Source organism: Cibotium barometz, chromosome 16 (genome assembly GCF_041138505.1).
Source record: "Cibotium barometz isolate CiBa-2024 chromosome 16, ASM4113850v1, whole genome shotgun sequence".
Lineage (NCBI taxonomy): Eukaryota > Viridiplantae > Streptophyta > Polypodiopsida > Cyatheales > Cibotiaceae > Cibotium > Cibotium barometz.
The window spans coordinates 42033590-42051672 of record NC_141061.1 but is presented as its reverse complement, the minus strand read 5'-3'; the positions used below and the strand labels follow the sequence as shown (position 1 = coordinate 42051672).

The 18083-nt window shown below is 45.7% G+C and overlaps 1 protein-coding gene across 2 annotated transcripts in view; it reads right to left on the bottom strand.

The window, feature by feature from the left end:
• Positions 1 to 3001: 3001 nt before the first annotated feature.
• Positions 3002 to 18083, bottom strand: part of LOC147630661 (adenine DNA glycosylase-like) — a 120631-nt gene continuing 105549 nt past the window's right edge. The window contains exons 5-7 of one of the 2 annotated variants that reach the window (XM_086810597.1): positions 4358 to 4935; positions 3610 to 3707; positions 3002 to 3317 (exon numbers count right to left, since the gene is read on the bottom strand). In XM_086810597.1, coding sequence (XP_086666723.1) covers positions 3243 to 3317; positions 3610 to 3707; positions 4358 to 4935 — 751 coding nt within the window. In that variant the 3' untranslated portion in view covers positions 3002 to 3242. Of the gene's footprint in view, positions 3318 to 3609; positions 3713 to 4357; positions 4936 to 18083 lie in introns of both variants that reach the window. The other variant, XR_015267685.1, reaches the window with a different exon arrangement.

The following is an 18083-nucleotide window of genomic DNA, read 5'->3' as shown; positions in this document are numbered from 1 at the left end:
TTGATCATGCACCCCAATCATTCAGAGTCCCATGGTTGGATTGGTGGTTATTGAAGACTCCCCATCGCCTTTATAAGGATAGTCCTTGATTAGATGGATAATTTTGCACTTTACACAACTCAATCTCGATTGTGTGTTGACTTGAGTATTTTGTGGATTTATCGCATCAATCCACGTCCACTCAACCACTTAGTGAGATCCTTGGCAATGGTAGCATTACAGCGGGGCTCTCTTTGCTATGGCATTAATCTCTTGACCCTTCCATCGTGTGGTAGCTTGGAACACTCGTAATGGCATATTCCCTTGCATTAGGAAATATTCCGAGGTTACCTCTCCCAATTATCATCTACTATATCCTCCATGGTCGATCGAGGCTCCCGTGCATATTCTCCATCCTCTGGTACCTCTTCAATAATCATTTAATTGTCTGGCATTATGCGAGGTGCTGGTGGTTGTGGTCGTAGAACATGCAACGGTATAGATACTTTGGGTACTCTAGACATTCCCCTCGTCTGGTTTTGCACGTTTGATAAATTTTCCCCTAGTACAAGCCCTTGCCCAGGTGGTGCAGGTAAAGCTAGTTGTTGTCGTGTAGAAGGCAACTAAGGTACTTGAGATACTTGTAGTTGTTGTGTCTGACGTGGACACCTACACATACTTGTACCATGGTTCCCAAGTCACATACAATGCACGCAATACATCAATGGACGAGGCCTCAACTAAGGACAATAAGTGCTCGTGTGACTTTGTCGACATATTGAGTACTATACCAACTCTCGTCGTGGGTATAAATGTTGGTTTGTGGATATATCCTTACCTCTTTTAGCTTTATCTTATCTAGAAGTGCAGTGCTTAGCTCATCTACATCATATCCTTTCTCTGTCACTCTGAGGGTCATGCTTGTTCAGCCCGATACATGTGATGGAGCTACCATAGTGACAGATTTGGTGTCATCAAGTTGTGGTAATTTAACCATGTTATCCTCAAAGTCAATGGCTAGCTTACAACAATCATCAAGCGATGTTGGTTTGGCCGACATCAAAGAATCCTCTTCGTGCATTCTTATATCAAAAGCACGTCTCTCGACCAACTCCCTACATAGATCTAAGCTGGTCTTCTCTTGTTCAAGCCTTCTAAGTTGGGCTCATGCTTCTCTCATTCTTTCCTTAATCTCTAGTTCTCTGGAAGTGGGAAAGTATATTGCCTCCGTTCTTTGGGCACTTATAGGATCCCTTCATATTCTTGGAGTATAATGTAGTTCTCGAAGGAGATCTAAGCTATTCTATACTACCCCCGTTCTTTGGGCACTTATAAGATCCCTTCTTGTTCTTGGAGTATACTATACCATGGGTTGAGGATTGCTCATCCCTCTAACGCTGGCTCCTCCCTTAGTTGTTGCCTTGTACTTCCAGGTCTTTCAATGCTCACTTCTCTCAGCCAACTCCCTACGGAGATCTAAGCTGGTCTTCTCTTATTCAAGCCTTCTAAGTTGGGCTTATGCTTCTCTCATTCTTTCCTCATTCTCTAATTCTCTAGAAGTGGGAAAGTATATTGCCCCCATTATGTGGGCACTTATAGGATCCCTTCGTATTCTTGGAGTATACTGTATCGTGGGTTAAGGATTGCTCATCCCTTGCGTTGGCTCCTCCCTTAGTTGTTGCCCTATACTTCCAAGTCTTTTAATGCTGCTTCTCGGTCTAATCTCGATGGTTATCTCTTGGCAACACCTCTAGAGCTTTCCTTTTAGGCTCATGTCCTTATCGTAGGACTAATTAAGGATGCCAATCTTAATTTTTCTAGTTCAGATCTTCCAGATTGTTCCCTTGCAACATGAATATACAAATGACATCAAGTAATGGAGGATGATTGGCTTGGTAAAAGCAATGATGCTAATCGAAGAGCACAGAGTAAGAACTTTTCCATATGTTGACGCAGACACACAGAAGCGGCGTAAGAAGTTTTATTCAAGACCACTGAGAAAGCTCTGGAAAATCTAAAGGGAGACGAAAGCACCAACTGGAGCAGGATGCACTTCTGGAGCCTTTCGTTTGCAAAGGTTACAGCAGCAGCTCTCAAAACAGGCGCAGCACACGACACCCTTTTAACAGCCAGATCGTTGTAGATTTCATGTAGCCTAGAAAAGTGAAGCTCAATCCCTTCCAACCAACCAACAGTTCATCGCACCAAATATTCAAGCTTCACATCACATAATTTTTGCTTCTCTTTTACGAAGGCAAGAAGGTGGGCCATAAATACCTTATAACACCCTCACCTATGGTTTTTCCCACAACCTTAAGGTGAACAAAATCTATCATTTAAAATATTTCCATCACTACATCAGCTTTCTTTCTTTATCACACCCACCATTCCATCCTTGCCTATCCATTACATACACATGGCCTTAATTACTTCCAATATCCAATGGAATGGACACAAAGAAAAGGCCACTACCATGTTACTCCATATCCTTGGTAGTATTATAGATAAATAAATTTGTTTTTCCTTCACACGGCTAAATAAGAGTCTTCATATTTTGTGTGAAAAAGAGATCTATGTCTTGTTTGAATAATTTATGGATAAGATATCAGAACGATATATCAACTAACTGCATACGTTGTGTAAAAATATATGGTCTATTAATGTTGCAGTTTCAGTTTGTAAAGGTATGTGTATTTTTTTCGTAACTAGAGGCAAGTCAATGTAGAAGAGTAGTAGAGCTCGTATGTCTAAAGGCCATGATTTGGGCTTGAATCCCACTCAGCCGGTTGAGAATGTGGGACAGCTCAGCTAATTAATAGTGCAAGCTAATGAAAAATCAGCACAAATCTTGCCCCGTGTGTAGTGTTCTGGTGCTCATGGATGACGAGTCATTTGTTATGATGTGAACAGTGCAAGCTCAGGACGAATCTTAACCCCATGGATAACACTCTGAGAACGGTATAAGTAAATTCTGGAGCTAGAGACTCCAAGAGAAAACGTGCACTTTGGAGAGAGAGAGAGAGAGAATGAATGGTTTGGAAACCAATTAAGTGAAGAGAAGTGTGTAGCAATCCCAAATTCCACAGCATCGGGCTGCAATTGTAACAGCAGATATACGAGTTGCTCTGTACAACCCAACACTAAAAAAATTGTACTTCTAAGGTAGACTGCTGAAGTACATGTATAAGTGAGTTACTCATGTAGGCGCCTGCTGGTTCTTCCACAGCTCTCATTGAACCAACAAGCCTGCAAATTCAGGCACATCAATGCCTTTTTCTTTTGACCTTTGATCCTGTCGACATGCTGGCCTGACGGAAGTCCAAAAACATCTCGTAAACCTGCAAATGGTTTGCACCTTATTACTTTTATATATGAATCCATCGGCATCTAAATCTTAATGGGGAGCCACACTAGCAGCAGTGACCCATTTTCTAAGGGAAGGGGGGGGGGGGGGGGGGGGGGGGGGGGGGGGGAGGGGGAGGGGGGGCGGCGGGGAAATCCCTCTCCGTCATGGTCCTGGGGCATGAGAGCTTTGCAGAGGCTTAATGCCAATGATTTAACAGGCTGTGGGTTCTGAATTGTAGACATCAGCGTTTGATGAACATTCAAAGTAAACTCACTTTGACCTACCTTCCTTACACCACTGGTCAAACCAACATCACGCAGCGCACTTTCAGGCACCCATCTTGCCTCCTTCAGCTCCAGACTCTGGGATGACAAGCTATCGTCTATCCTTCACAGATAAACTCACATTAACAAGGACAACATTAATTACTAACAGGTTGATTCTGAACAAGGGTAACCCTTCTTTTTATTTTAAAAAAAAACTTGTTCCACCTTCTATCTCGTAGTGTAATCTACTGGAATACATGGTTTAATGTATGATGTCTAAGACCAGTGCAAGTTTGCATGCTGCAAGTGAGGACATGCATGAAAGCTAAAAAGGTTTGCTGGAAGGAAGAAAGAGAAAAAGATATTAAATGCTACACCACATAGCCAATCCTCCATGCAACAGAGCCCAACTAGATCCTAACAGTTCTGAATCTCGTCAATACACAAGAGCATGTACACACAAACACAGCCTGGAGGACGATGACTGGACTAGGCAGTGAGATCCCTTCTGAACAACGAGCCTGGCTAGTGTAGACAAACACATACAACGCCTAAAAGATGTAGAACGAGGTTATGATAAATAGCATATTAGAGGAAAACTGGAAGTAGCAGGGTTGTTTGTCATGTCGCACAATCATGATCATATTACCATACTCTAGAGACCATAATATGATCTATGGGACCTGAAAGCCAAGTACAAAAAGCGGATGACATGCAGTGTAGAGAGAGACAGACAGAGAGAGAGAGAGAGAGAGAGAGAGATTACCATGCTCACTGGTATGTATATGTATCCACTCAACTGCCATGTGCATGTGAATGTGGGAAAACACATGCACATATGTTCCCACAATTTCTCGTTCTTTCAAGAGGTGGCAGCCCTGGCCAAGTTGAAGTCCTAACAACCCTTTCAAATAGCTGTCAATGGCAGCCTTGCGCACCTCCAAGGAAGCTTTAGGACCATCAAGGCTAGCGGATGGAAATTCCCATAATCCTGCAAGCAGTCCTTTCTGGGGCCTTTTCACAAGCAAAAAAGATCCATCGGCTTGTCTATATTTAGTTTTTTTCGACTTTGTGGCAGAGGCAACACTTCTTTCAAGGACACAGACAGCCACATAATCCTGCCTAGGAGAAGCCTTCACTACCTTCATAGGAAAATCAGTTACCAGTACCGGATTTGAAGTTCCTTCAGCCTTTTGTGATAGTGCAAATCCTTTACAATTTTCTTGAATAGGACAGGAAGCACATTGAGGAACAGCACGTGAGCATCTTGTTGCACCGAGCTCCATCAATGCCTGATTGAGATCTCCTGGTCTCTTTGCATCAACGAGCTGCCCTGCCAAAGACCTGTATACAGCAGCAAAGTACCTAAGACTCTCTCTCTCTCTCTCTCTCTCTCTCTCTCTCTCTCTCATCCTCAGAGACGCCCTGGAGATGTATCACCACAGGAGGTGGACATCGCTGCATGCACACCATGCAGGAGAATGGCATTCAGGAGGAGGATGGCATCTCATGTGCTTTGACCCTCTTCATTGTATACATGGTTTACTCATTCTTATTCTCATAGACACTATGGGTCTTTTGTAGACGTTTAATATAATCTCTCTCTCTCTCTCTCTCAATCAAGAGATCCCGGGTTAAGTTCCATCCCCTGCACTTTGGTGCCGTCTTATGGATCATATATGGTCCGTTGGCATGGCTATGACATTAAAACTCCTCTTTCTCCCACTGGCTCAGCTTTACTACATAGGGTACCATGCTGCAGCACCCTATGCAGGATATTCTAGGGTAATGCGAGAGCTTGATGCTCTTTGTATCAGGATTTTAGCTCTTGTTCCTTTCTTTTATTTTTAGTACCCATGATGATGTATTCCATGCACATGATGTAATCTTTTGGTCTCAAAGTTCATTTTGGCCTTTTGTAGATGTTAACGTGAGCCTGTTTTATTTGGTAGATGTTTTTTTAAATGTTTCCAACATCCAGTTATTCTCATGTACTCCATGATGAGTGTCTCTTGTACTAGTGCTTATACCCCATGATCATCATTGAATCGGCCTCTACTTTCAGAGAGCTTTGTTGTATGTACTTGTTTTGTTTTTCTTTTACGTGATGAGACATACCATGGATAGCATTGTACCACTTTCGTCACATAGACCCATTCGGTATTTAGGAGACATTTAATATAACTTTCTTTCTTTCTTTCTTCCTTCTTCTTTTCCTCTAGCTAACACACACACAAAATATCACACTTTTCCTCTAGCTAACAGCCCATAGTGACCTCTCGGCTCCTGCACCATGCCAAGAAGCGCCTGACATTGTCATCCGCATCTTCACAAGTAAAACATTTGAATGTAGGAAGTTTCACATTAACTCACCCCAACATTGTGCAAAGGAACTCCAGACCTTGAGAATTGCCTTCCAGATTGTTCCCAGGGTTGGGATTACCGAGGGTGGTTGTTTCCACGGGCAAAGGTGGAGGAGCACTTTTGGGGAGAGAGAGGGCAGGGACAAACTTGACCGGCCTTGTACAACTGTAACAATGTTGGGACAAAGAACTTTCGATCAGCCTAGCATGAATGCATGTGGTGGGCATGCAGTGCCATAGTAACCTGGACCGGCAGAAACGGTCGGTTCGGACCGGGTTGGAAACGATCGGTTCGGACCGGGTTGGAAACGGTGTTTCCGAGTTTCCGCGAGGTCGGAAACGGCAAGAAACGGAGTTTCTTTTGAATTTATTTTAGACATGTAAAAAACATGCATAGAGACATCCTATTAAATAAACTTATGTCAAGAGATGCAAAAAACATGCATAGAGACCTCAAACAAGACACATCAAAGACTCAAGTGGACATTAGAATCATAACACTTAACAGAATGAAAAAATCGCACGCGGTCCCCCCCCCCCCCTTTTAACCTGCCCAAAAAAAAAGTACGGAAACGGCGTTTCCACTGGTCTGCCGTTTTCGGAAACGGCCGAACCGTTTCCAGAGGGCGGAAACGCCGTTTCTGGTTACTATGTGCAGTGTGGGCATGAATATACTAGACTACTGACAGACTAAGGACACAAGAAGTCCTGACAAGAGGTCTTGATGTTCACAAGAGATGGGACAAAGAACTTTTGATCAGACTAGCATGAGAGCGTGTGTTGGGCATGAATATACTAGACTACTGACAGACTAACGAGACAAGATGTCCTAACAAGAGGTCTTGATGTTGACAAGAGTTCCCCAGCAGGGTTGCCAAAAAAGTTAGTATAACCTCTTGCAGACTTGGTTGCCTATGCACCCTAAAACATCAAAGCGTCACCGGGTAGGGTACTCTAGGGCAGTATACAATCGGGAGTTGTCACACAATTAAGGAGGCATGTGGCTTTTCTGCCCTACTCCCCTAGGCACTCATGCAACAAACAAGAGACACACACCACAGTTGTCAACACTACTAGACCACACATGTAGAAAACCACTTAACATCTAAACATTTCCCACAAATCCCAGACGTTTCCAGGGTCAGGGACAGACGCCGGTGGGGGGAGGAGAGAGAGAGAGAGAGAGAGAGAGAGAGAAATGAAATGATATATTAACGTCTCTAAGAGGCCATGATGGCCTATGTGACCAAAACTGAGAGTACATCTGAAGTTGGTGTCTCATCAAAGAAAACAACCAAATGAAAATGAAAAGTACAATAAACTAACTATCTTACAGTTATAAGAACTGTAAGTAAGACTCCTAGATGATACTGAGTAGAAAATACTGGAAAATGTATATCAAGTAGATCCACGTATACTAATCAGTTGAAGTGCTTCCCTCTCCTCATATCAAATATATCCGCCATGGGGCTGTCTAGAATGGAGAGGTCGTAAAAGCGAGGTAGGCGCCTTTGATGCCGAGCAATAATGGCTCTAATTTGGCGATGGTGAGGATGCCGTAGTCAGGATCCTGGTGGGCGTGGCCGACGAGCACAACACAAGATGACTGCTCTATCAGTGGTGATCCTGGGAGCGTGGTCCGTGCCCTGATGGCCAAATGGAGGAGGTATCAGGAGGTGTGTGGGCTAGGTTGCTGGTGCTAGTGCCGAAGAAATCCATCAGGGTCTTCTGTCTAGGTACATCATGGCTCGGTCTCCTGTCTGCCAAGAGGGTCTCTCTATGTCTCCTAAGCTCAAGTAGGAACAATCCCAAGCATCTCTGATCCTCAAACTCCATGACCCTGCATAACGGCCTAAAACCCTCTTGGAAGAGGCAGTGATATCTCCCTCAGATCTCATAATAGACAGTGCATCGGCAAATGTAGTGTTTCTCCGTCTCTACCTCCTGGTAGCATAGCTGACAAATGCGATCACCCAAGATTTGATGCACATATCGCCCTGTCTCAATCCATAGCTGGTGTGATGAGGTCCGGATCTGTCCAATGGCACAACGTATCCCATGTGATAGGTGTACATCCATGTACGCCGAGCGGGTGATAAAATCATCTGGTGAGAGGTGTAAAAAATGGCTCTTGTAATGAGCCATTTTCGTGCCTAAGGGCTCAAGGGGGCTAGTCCATGTCCTCTCTGTGTCCACTCTGATGATATCCAACCTGATCACGCGGTTTTTCTCTGAGCGAGTGAGATCCAAAAATGGACAATCCAGACTGTACTGAAAGGGTGCTGGTGCCTCTATCTGCGAACCATGTAGGTCAAACCATGATCTCATCTGAGCGTACCAGCAATGAGTATGTCCATCCTCTGCCAACTGTATGGATGAGGTCAATGCCAATCAGGAGTACCTCTATTGAGGGAGCTCCCATAGCCGCTATACAAAGGTAACTGCCTGGAATAGGGCCTCGAGCTAATCTAGCTGTTGTTGCCTCCTTCAGGGAGAAACACGGTCCTGTGAAAGTAACTCCCAAGTGGACATATGACCTGCGTACTCAACCGGCTCGCCTCGGAAAGTGAACTAAGGCTCTGATCTCATCATCCATTCCTCTGTGGTGTTAAACACCATAACCTTGGTTTTCCCAAGGTTCACTGTCAGATCTCTATCCACACAGAAAGCCTGTAATGCATCCAGGTGTCTCTGTAATCCCTCCGGAGAGCCTGAGATTAGAACAATATCATCAGCATATAACAAGATGGGTATCAACACCCCTGCCAAGCATGCCCCTGGGCCTCCAAATCTGTCTACATAATCAGAGACCACATCAATGTACAGTCCAAAGAGGGTGGCCGATAGCGGGCATCCCTGCTTCACCCCTATCGTGCTGGTCACCATATCCGATAGTCCGCCTAGAGCTCGGACTGTGCCTGTCACAAACTCATACAAAGCATATATCCCCCATTGCATATCCTCGGGTGCCTCAATGTCATGTAATCTGTACATAAGCCTAGCACGTGATACGGTATCGAAGGCTTTGCGGAAGTCCACAAAGCAGCAGTATATCCTTCTCTTTTGTGCCCTACCCTCTTCAACAAGTGCCCGAAGTGTCAGTATGTGATCCAAGGTGGTAAATCCTCTCCTGAAGCCAACCTGTCCATGTGCTCGATGACCATGCCTCTCTGCCCAGTGGCTCAGCTCTGACTCCAATATAGAGCCATATAGTTTGGCCAAGTAATGACTGATCATGATCGTCATGTAGTTGCCTGGTACCATGGGGTCCCCACTCTTAAAGAGTGGTACAATCATATGCTCTATCCAGCTTGCAGGGAAACCCTCACAAATGGCACGATTAAACACATGTACGATGAGCGGAGCCAAAGTGTCTCGTGCGTATGAGAAGTGCTCTCCAACTAGTCCATCATGATCCTCTGCCTTTCCATTCTGTAACCTGTCTATCGCCATCCGCATAGTAAAAAAGGTGCTGCTAGTCACTCTAGCTCCCAGTGGAGGGGGGGTGGGGGGCTGTCTTCGTGCATCATATAGCTCTCTAGCATAAGTATGCCAAGCCTCAGGTGCAGTAATCGGAGTACCTGGCTGTCTCTCCTGAAACATCTTCCATGCCCTCTTGCTATCCTTCCCCAGGAAGAGTTGGTAGATCTCCTCCTCTAGCTTAGCCAAATAGGCTCGTTTCTTCCTCCGCACAAGGTGCCAAAAGATGATCCTGGCCTGTCTATGCATGTGAGTCCCAATGGCAATCTCACGATGTAGCTGTGCTCATGCCTCACGACTCATCATCATACCAACTGCTGTGTGGGGCAGTGCTGCGGGAGGAGCAGAAGGGATCATAGTGCAGGGAAACGCATATGAGGCGGATGCATGTAGTACACCTGCCAATCCTCTCGTGATCTCGTCCAGAGGGCTATGTGGGTCTAAAGCGAACAAGCCATCAGATACTACATCTTGGTAAACCCCAACTGTCTCACGTGTAAACTGATATCTCGGGTACCTAGGTAGATGAGTGGCTAGCCCATCTCTCGGGGATCTACCTACTAGTGTGAAAGTCAGGTATGCATGATCGGCTGCTATGCCAATGGGCCGACTGGAAATCGTGAAACCCCGCACATTAGGTATCAATGAAGGAGACCCCATCAAGTAGTCCATTGTGCTCGCTCCCCCTTTAGAGTTCCAAGGTGTGAGAGCATCTGATCCTTGCCATCTCGATAAGCCATTGTATATGACCAACCCATGTCCACTCCCGAGTGTGAGAAAATGCCTGCCGGAATCTGTAATCTCCCCCTTATCCTGTGTGCTGATCTCTCCAACCCTACATCCTCTATCATGATCTCCCAGTACATAGCCTCTTGAGTATCATACAACTCTGTCTGCTCTATGCTTGTACGTGCATTAAAGTCTCCCAATAGTAATATGTCTCCCAAGCTGGCAAACCTCATGACATCATCATATAGTGGCATATAGGGCGACTCTCTTGATGGTGCAAACCTGGAGTGGGCTGGGGGAAAGTAGCATACCGCCACATATAGTTCGCCGGGCCCCTCTCTGCATATTCGGACCCACAAGTACCTCGCATCTGCATCTCTATGTACCACATGTATTTTGTCACGAAGCTCCTCCCTGAAAAGTATTGCCACTCCTCCAGATCCTCTGGTACCTCCCACTGTGCGTGGCTAAGGGCGGAAAACTGATTCCCATCTATAATCCCGCACGTCAGGAAGCCTCTTGTTTGTGCACTGATGGGTCTCCGTATACATAGCAATATCACTGTGTCTGAAAGTATCCTCAAATCATCCTGCATCTGTTCTAAGGGCTCCGTTGCAATTCCACACGGTGAATCGCAAGGTCTCATAGGCCACACACCGTCAAGCAAGCCTCCTCTCTGTAATGATGACTCCGCCATCTCTGTAAACCGCCCATTTCCCCTCTTTCCTTGCCTCAAGCAAATGCGGCATGTGTTCCTTCCGGTGTGCTATCTGTGCCGGTGTAAGGTCCTCATCCAAATAAATCTTTTTCCCTTTAAGGGCCATCCTTTTGGAGAGGAAGGCCTTCTTCTTCTCCAAGTCACCAAAACTGATGATCAATATCTTCGCCCTGGTTTCATTTCTACCTGCTCCCCATGCTCCGGTAATGGGTACATCAGTGGCTCCAATTTTTGTTGCAAGAACTTTTGCATCCTCTTGGGGATTTCCCTTATCTTCCCACCCAACTACACGTACATGTAAGGCACGTGCCCGTCTCATGGCTTCCTCTTCCAATGTAGCATTCATCACCTCTACTTTATTGATTGTTGTATGCTTTTGCTTTTTTACTACTTCAATCCAGGGGTTGACTTCCTCAATTTGTTTCTTTGTGGCACTGGCAATTTCAGCCCATGATTGCATTTCCTTCTCACCTACAGCCACTTTTGCCTTACATGATTCCAAAGTGTTTTGCATTTCTGTGATGTCTTTTTTGCAGTCATCCATACATGTCTTCAAAGTGCCTTCGTACGATGCAATGTTGTGCCAATCATAGTAGTTAGGGGATTGTTTGAAACGGGTTTCCTAAAAGTTTCAAACGGGTTTCGTAAAATCAGGCCAAAGTTTCCTACAAGTTTCCTACCTAAAGGATTTTGCATGTACAAAATTTCAAATATATACTGTATAAAATATGTAAAAATAACACTAAATGCATAGAATACATGGAAACATCAATTTGAAGCCTACACTCTTTGAATCACAAATAACAAAAGAGTCGCTCAGATTTCGACATTAGATTTGGGACCCAAAAAAAAAAGTCAAAAAATTTGCTTGAAAAAACGTGTTTCCTACAAGGAAACGTTTCCAAATTTCCTGCCTTTTAGGAAATGCTTTTCCTAACTACTATGGTGCCAATCTCCAGGAGCATGTCATCCTTCCATTGCTGCATCTCTTTTTTCATTTCCGTGTGCATCAAGGCTTCGGCTAATTCCATCTCAACCCATACTTGGGCTTGCATTTCTCCCTTTAATTGGACATATATCTCTTCCTTCAGCGTTTTGCATATCACTTTCCTTTGGGCATGCATCTGCTCGGTCCATTCCTTTCAAAGCTCTTGTCGCATGGTGTTCATCTCTGTCCTTATGTGAAGCTCTATCTCCTCATAAAGGGCTTCATCTCGTCATAAAGGGCTTCATCTCATAAAGGGCTTCCCTATCTCCTCATAAAGGGCTTCATCTCGTCGGGCCATCGTCGCAAGCCTTCCTGAGCCAAGGGACATGATCCCTTCCCTCAGTCTTCTGCGCGGTAGGCATTTGGTGCCTTCGTGGGGGTGTGAAAGGTTGTCTCACCATTCTGTTCTCCCTCCAAGGTTTGAGACATGTTTTCCCCTAGTTGCTGCCTTGGGGGCCTAAGCAAGAAAAGGGGCGCAACACAAATCAGAGCAGCGAGGCGAGTTACAGAGGTGCGCACAGAGTAGAGCAGAGAGGCGGGCAGAGGTGCTACATATGTGCGCACAGAGTAGAGAGAGAGAGAGAGAGAGCGCACAGGTCAGCAGGCACACTTCTCTCCAAGACATCTAGGAGAGAGAGAGAGAGAGAGAGAGAGAGAGAGAGAGAGAGAGAGAGAAATAAAATGAAATGAAATGATATATTAACGTCTCTAAGAGGCCATAATGGCCTATGAGACCAAAACTGAGAGTACATCTGAAGTTGGTGTCTCATCAAAGAGAACAAGACTAAAAAGTACAATAAACTGATTGTCCTACAGTTATAAGAACAGAACTGCAAGACTCCGAGATGATACTGAGTAGAAAATACTGCAAAGTGTATATCAGGTAGATCCATGTATGCTGATCAATTGAAGTGTTGCCCTCTCCTTAGATCAAGTATCTCTGCCATGGGGTTGTCTAGAATGGAGAGGTCGTAGAAGCGAGGTAGGCACCTCCGATGCCGAGCAATAATGGCTCTGATCTGGCGATGGTGAGGATGTCGTGGTCGGGATCCTGGTGGGCGTGGCCGACGAGCACGACATAAGATAACTGCTCTATCAGTGGTGACTCCCTGGGAGCGTGGTCGGTGCTCTGATGGCCCAATGGAGGAGGTATCAGGAGGTGTGTGGGTTGGGTTGCTGGTGATGGTGCCGAAGAAATCTGTCAGGGTCCTCTGTCTAGGTACATCATGGCTCGGCCTCCTGTCTGCCAAGAGGGTCTCTCTATGTCTCCTGAGCTCAAGTAGAAACAATCCGAGGCATCTCTTATCCTCAAACTCCATGACCCCGCGTAACGGCCCAAAACTCTCTCGGAAGAGGCAGTGATATCTCCCTTGGACCTCATAATAGACTGTACATCGGCAAATGTAGTGTTCCTCTGTCTCTACCAAGTGGTAGCATAGCTGACAAATGCGATCATCCACGATCTGATGCACATATCGCCCTGTCTCAATCCGCAGCTGGTGTGATGAGGTCCGGATCTGTCCAATGGCACAACGTATCCCATGTGATAGGTGTACATCCATGTACGCCGCGCGGGTGATAAAATCATCCGGTGAGAGGTGTAGAAAATGGCTCTTGTAATGAGTCATTTTCGTGCCCAAGGGCTCAAGGGGGCTAGTCCATTGCCTCTCTGTGTCCACTCTGATGATATCCATCCTGATCACGCGGTTTTGCTTTGAGCGGGTGAGATCCAAGCATGGATAATCCAGACTGTACTGAAAGGGTGGTAGTGCCTCTATCCGCAAACCATGTAGGTCAAACCGTGATCTCATCTGAGCGTACCAACAATGAGTATCTCCATCCTCTGCCAACTGTATGGATGAGGTCAATGCCAAACGGGAGTACCTCTGCTGAGGGAGCTCCCATAGCCCGCTGCAAAAAGGTAACTGTCTGGAATAGGGCCTCGGTTACTACTGGTGGGGCACCCAGCTTAGCCCGAACAATCTCATGTGGTACTGATGATTTGCTCCGAATCAAGCAGGCAATCATCATAATCAGTGGTCTCTCCATTTGCCTCCATCCCTCATCTGTCCCTCTCTGAGATTTGTGATGTATACTGGGCCCCCAAATTGGAGCTCCGTACAGGAGGGTCGGTGTGACAAGCATATAAAATAGCCACAATTTGGTGCGTGGCTCCTGAAAACTGTGCGCGCGCACACTGCCTCTCAAGTGCCCCCAAGGCTGCATGCCCTCGAGCTAATCTAGCTGCCTCCTTCAGGGAGAAACGCGGTCCTGTGAAAGTAACTCCCAAGTAGACATATGACCCGACGTACTCTGCCGGCTCCCCTCGGAAAGTGAACTGAGGCTCTAATCTCGTCACCCATGCCTGTGTGGTGTTAAACACCATAACCTTGGTTTTCCCAAGGTTCACTATCAGATCTCTATCCGCACAGAAAGCCTGTAATGCATCCAGGTGTCTCTGTAGTCCTCCCGGAGAGTCTGAGATTAGAACGATATCATCAGCATATAACAAGATGGGTATCAACACCCCTACCAGGCATGCCCCTGGGCCTCCCAATCTGTCAAGATAATCAAAGACCGCATCAATGTACAGTCCAAAGAGGGTGGGTGATAGCGGGCATCCCTGCTTCGCCCCTATCGTGCCGGTCACCCTATCAGATAGTCTCCTTGGAGCTCGGACTCTGCCTGTCATCACAGACTCATACAAAGCATATATCCCCCACTGCATATCCTCGGGTACCTCAATGTCATGCAATCTGTGCATAAGCCTGGCACGTGGTACGATATCGAAGGCTTTGCGGAAGTCCACAAAGCAACACTATATCCTTCTCTTCTCTGGCCTGCCCTCTTCAATAAGTGCCCGAAGTGTCAGTATGTGATCCAAGGTAGTAAATCCTCTCCTGAAGCCAGCCTGTCCATGTGCTCGATGACCATGCCTCTCTGCCCATCGGCTCAGCTCCGACTCCAATATAGAGCTATATAATTTGGCCAAGTAATGACCAATCATGATCGTCCTGTAGTTGCCTGGTACCATGGGGTCCCTGTTAGGGTAAAGGCATTATGCCCACCATTATAGTGTGTACAAGCCCATAAGTTATAGTACATAGTACACTTAGTACTTTTAATGTACTAAGTGCACTATGTGTACTAGTGCAATATACATGTGTGATAGGGGAGTCACACATTCATCTTGATGAGTTGACTTATCCCCACAACTCTCTCTCTCTCTCTCTCCTTTGTTTCTCTGTGTATGTCTCCCACATGAAACTCTAACCCTAATTCTTCTTCTCCCATTCAACTGGTATCAGAGCCACGGTTGTGTCCGTGTGTGTGCGGGTGTACGGAGTCATCTTCATCGCGAAGAAGAAGCTCGGCTATGGAGCCTTCAGCTTGGCACGAGCAGAGGAGCTTTAATCAGTATCGCAATACATGTTTAATAGGACTTTTATTCAAATGCAGGTATACGACAATTCCAAAGTTCAGTATGGATCAATATGCCACATCATCATGCCCAATCTTGAGAGGCGTTTCAAGAACATTTTATACATGAATGAAATGATTGAATCACATTTTTTATACAAACAGAAATACGGAGGGAGAGGGAGGACAAGCCAAAAGAAGCCCCTGGCGCCTTCAAAAATGAGAAAACAAATGCAAAAAACCTGCAAATGACTTTGACATGCACAATCAGAACGGCCATGGCATGAAACCTGAAATCCCATTGAGCATAGGCAAGTAAAACCATGATTTACAAACCACTGCAGAGTTTCACTCTTTATTTCATGCATGCAGGTGTTTGTCACCATGCTAATGTAAATGTAACCGAGCTGCCGGAAATCTCTATGTGGCATAGCCGGTTGGGACACATAAGTGTCAAAGGAATGGAGCAATTGTCTCGTTTGGGTTACTTGCCTTCTCTAAAGTTTTCAGTTTTGTGAGCATTGTATATATGGCAGGCAACTCCAGTGTCCCCACAAGAAAGCTCTTGGATAGAAAGATGCTCAGTTAGAGCTTGTGCATACAGACGTATGTGAGATGCCTCAGCTTTCTTTGGGAGGGGCAAAATATTTTGTGTCTTTTATTGATGATGCCACACGCAAGGTGTGGGTCTATCCTCTTCGTTTGAAGAGTGATACATTCTCAGTGTTTGAGAAGTTTGTTGCTCTTGTGGAGAATAAAACTCGCAAAACACTGAAGGCTTTGCGTTCCGACAATGGTGGAGAGTATATGTCCAAACAGTTTCAGGCCTTTTGTGATGCTAAAGGCATCAAGAGGGAGCTCTCTACTCCTTATGATCCTCCACAAAACGGGACAGCAGAGAGGATGAACAGGACCATACAGGAGAAGGTCCATTCTATGTTGTCACATGCTGCGTTACCTCATGGTTTTTGGGCTGAAGCTGTTATGACAGCCGTTCATCTTATAAACAGGTCACCTAACACGAGGCTTGGTGGGAAAGTGCCAAAAGAAGTATGGACAGGGAAGCCTCCGTCATACAAGCACTTGACAGTGTTTAGTTGCGTTGCGTACGTGCACATACGCAGGGAAATGCGCACCAAACTTGATCCTAAGTCTCACAAATGCATATTCCTAGGATATGGTGACAGAGGTGAAATGGGGTATAGACTTTGGGATCCCGTGAATAGAAAGATTATACGCAGCAATGATGTCATTTTTGATGAAACATGCATGTATAAGGAGCCTGCAAGGCAACAGGAGCCTAGCAGAGTCATCTTTGATGATGATGGACATCATGGACAACAGCAGCAAAACCAACCCTTAAATGGTGCTGAAAATGGTCCAAATGGACAGCCAGAGATGGCAGAAGATATCTCTATGGATATACCACAGTTAGAGGAGATACCGGGCATGATTTTTCAGCCTTATGGCATGGAACAGGAGCCACCAATAGGTGATATGCAGGCTGGACAGCAACCTGCAAATGATGGTCATTGGGTACGGAGGTCCACAAGACCCTCCAGAGCCCCTGACAGGTTTGTTCCAGGGGTTGACTACTTGATGCTCACTGACTGTGGGGAGCCCTCATGTTATAAGGAGGCTTTACAGAGGGCAGACAAGGCTCTTTGGGAGCGTGCCATGAAGTCAGAGATGGATTCTCTGCACAAAAATGGAACATGGAAGTTGGTGCATTTGCCTACAGGCAAGAAAGTTTTGCCATGCAAGTGGGTTTACAGGCTCAAAGTTGCACCTGATGCAAAGCCTGATGCAAAGCCAAGATACAAAGCCAGGTTAGTGGCTAAGGGCTTCAAGCAGGAATATGGTGTGGACTTTGATGAGATCTTCTCTCCAGTGGTCAAAATGACCACACTTAGAGCTGTATTAGCTTTGGTTGCTCATGATGATCTGGACTTGATTCAGATGGATGTGAAGACTGCTTTTCTTCACGGTGATCTCCATGAGGAGATATATATGCAACAGCCAGAGGGTTATGCAGTAAGTGGAAAGGAGAAGCTTGTATGCAAGCTGAAAAAGAGTCTTTATGGGCTCAAACAGGCACCAAGAGAATGGTATCATAAATTTGATACATTCATGATATCCCAGAAATTCAGGAGAAGTGACATAGATCACTGCTTATACACCAAGCAAGCTTTGGATGGCAGTCTATTGATCCTCATCTTGTATGTTGTTGATTGCCGGGAAATCTCGTAAAGAGATGGATGCCTTGAAGAAGAGGCTGCATCAAACCTTTGATATGAAGGATTTGGGTGATGCAAATCACATTTTGGGTATGCGGATACTTCGGGACAGAAATCAGCATGTGTTGTATTTGTCTCAGAAGGAATACATTGGCAAAGTTTTGCAGAGGTTCAATATGGACGGGGGGAAGAAGACTAGTACTCCTCCATATGTGAAACTCAGTGCTATGGACAGCCCACAATCAGATAGTGGCAGGGCTGATATGGCCAAGATTCCGTATGCTTCAGCTTGTGGCAGTCTCATGTATGCCATGGTTGCTACTAGGCCGGACATTGCATTTGCAGTGGGAGTGGTTTCTAGATACATGGCCAACCCTGGCAAGAAGCATTGGGAAGCAGTGAAAGGTGTCATGAGATACCTGAAGAGCACACAGGATATGTGCATTTGCTTTGGCAAACAGGATGCATTAGTGCATGGTTACACGGATTCGGATTATGCCGGTCATCCAGATAACCGGAAGTCTACTACCGGTTATGTGTTTACATTCACAGGAGGT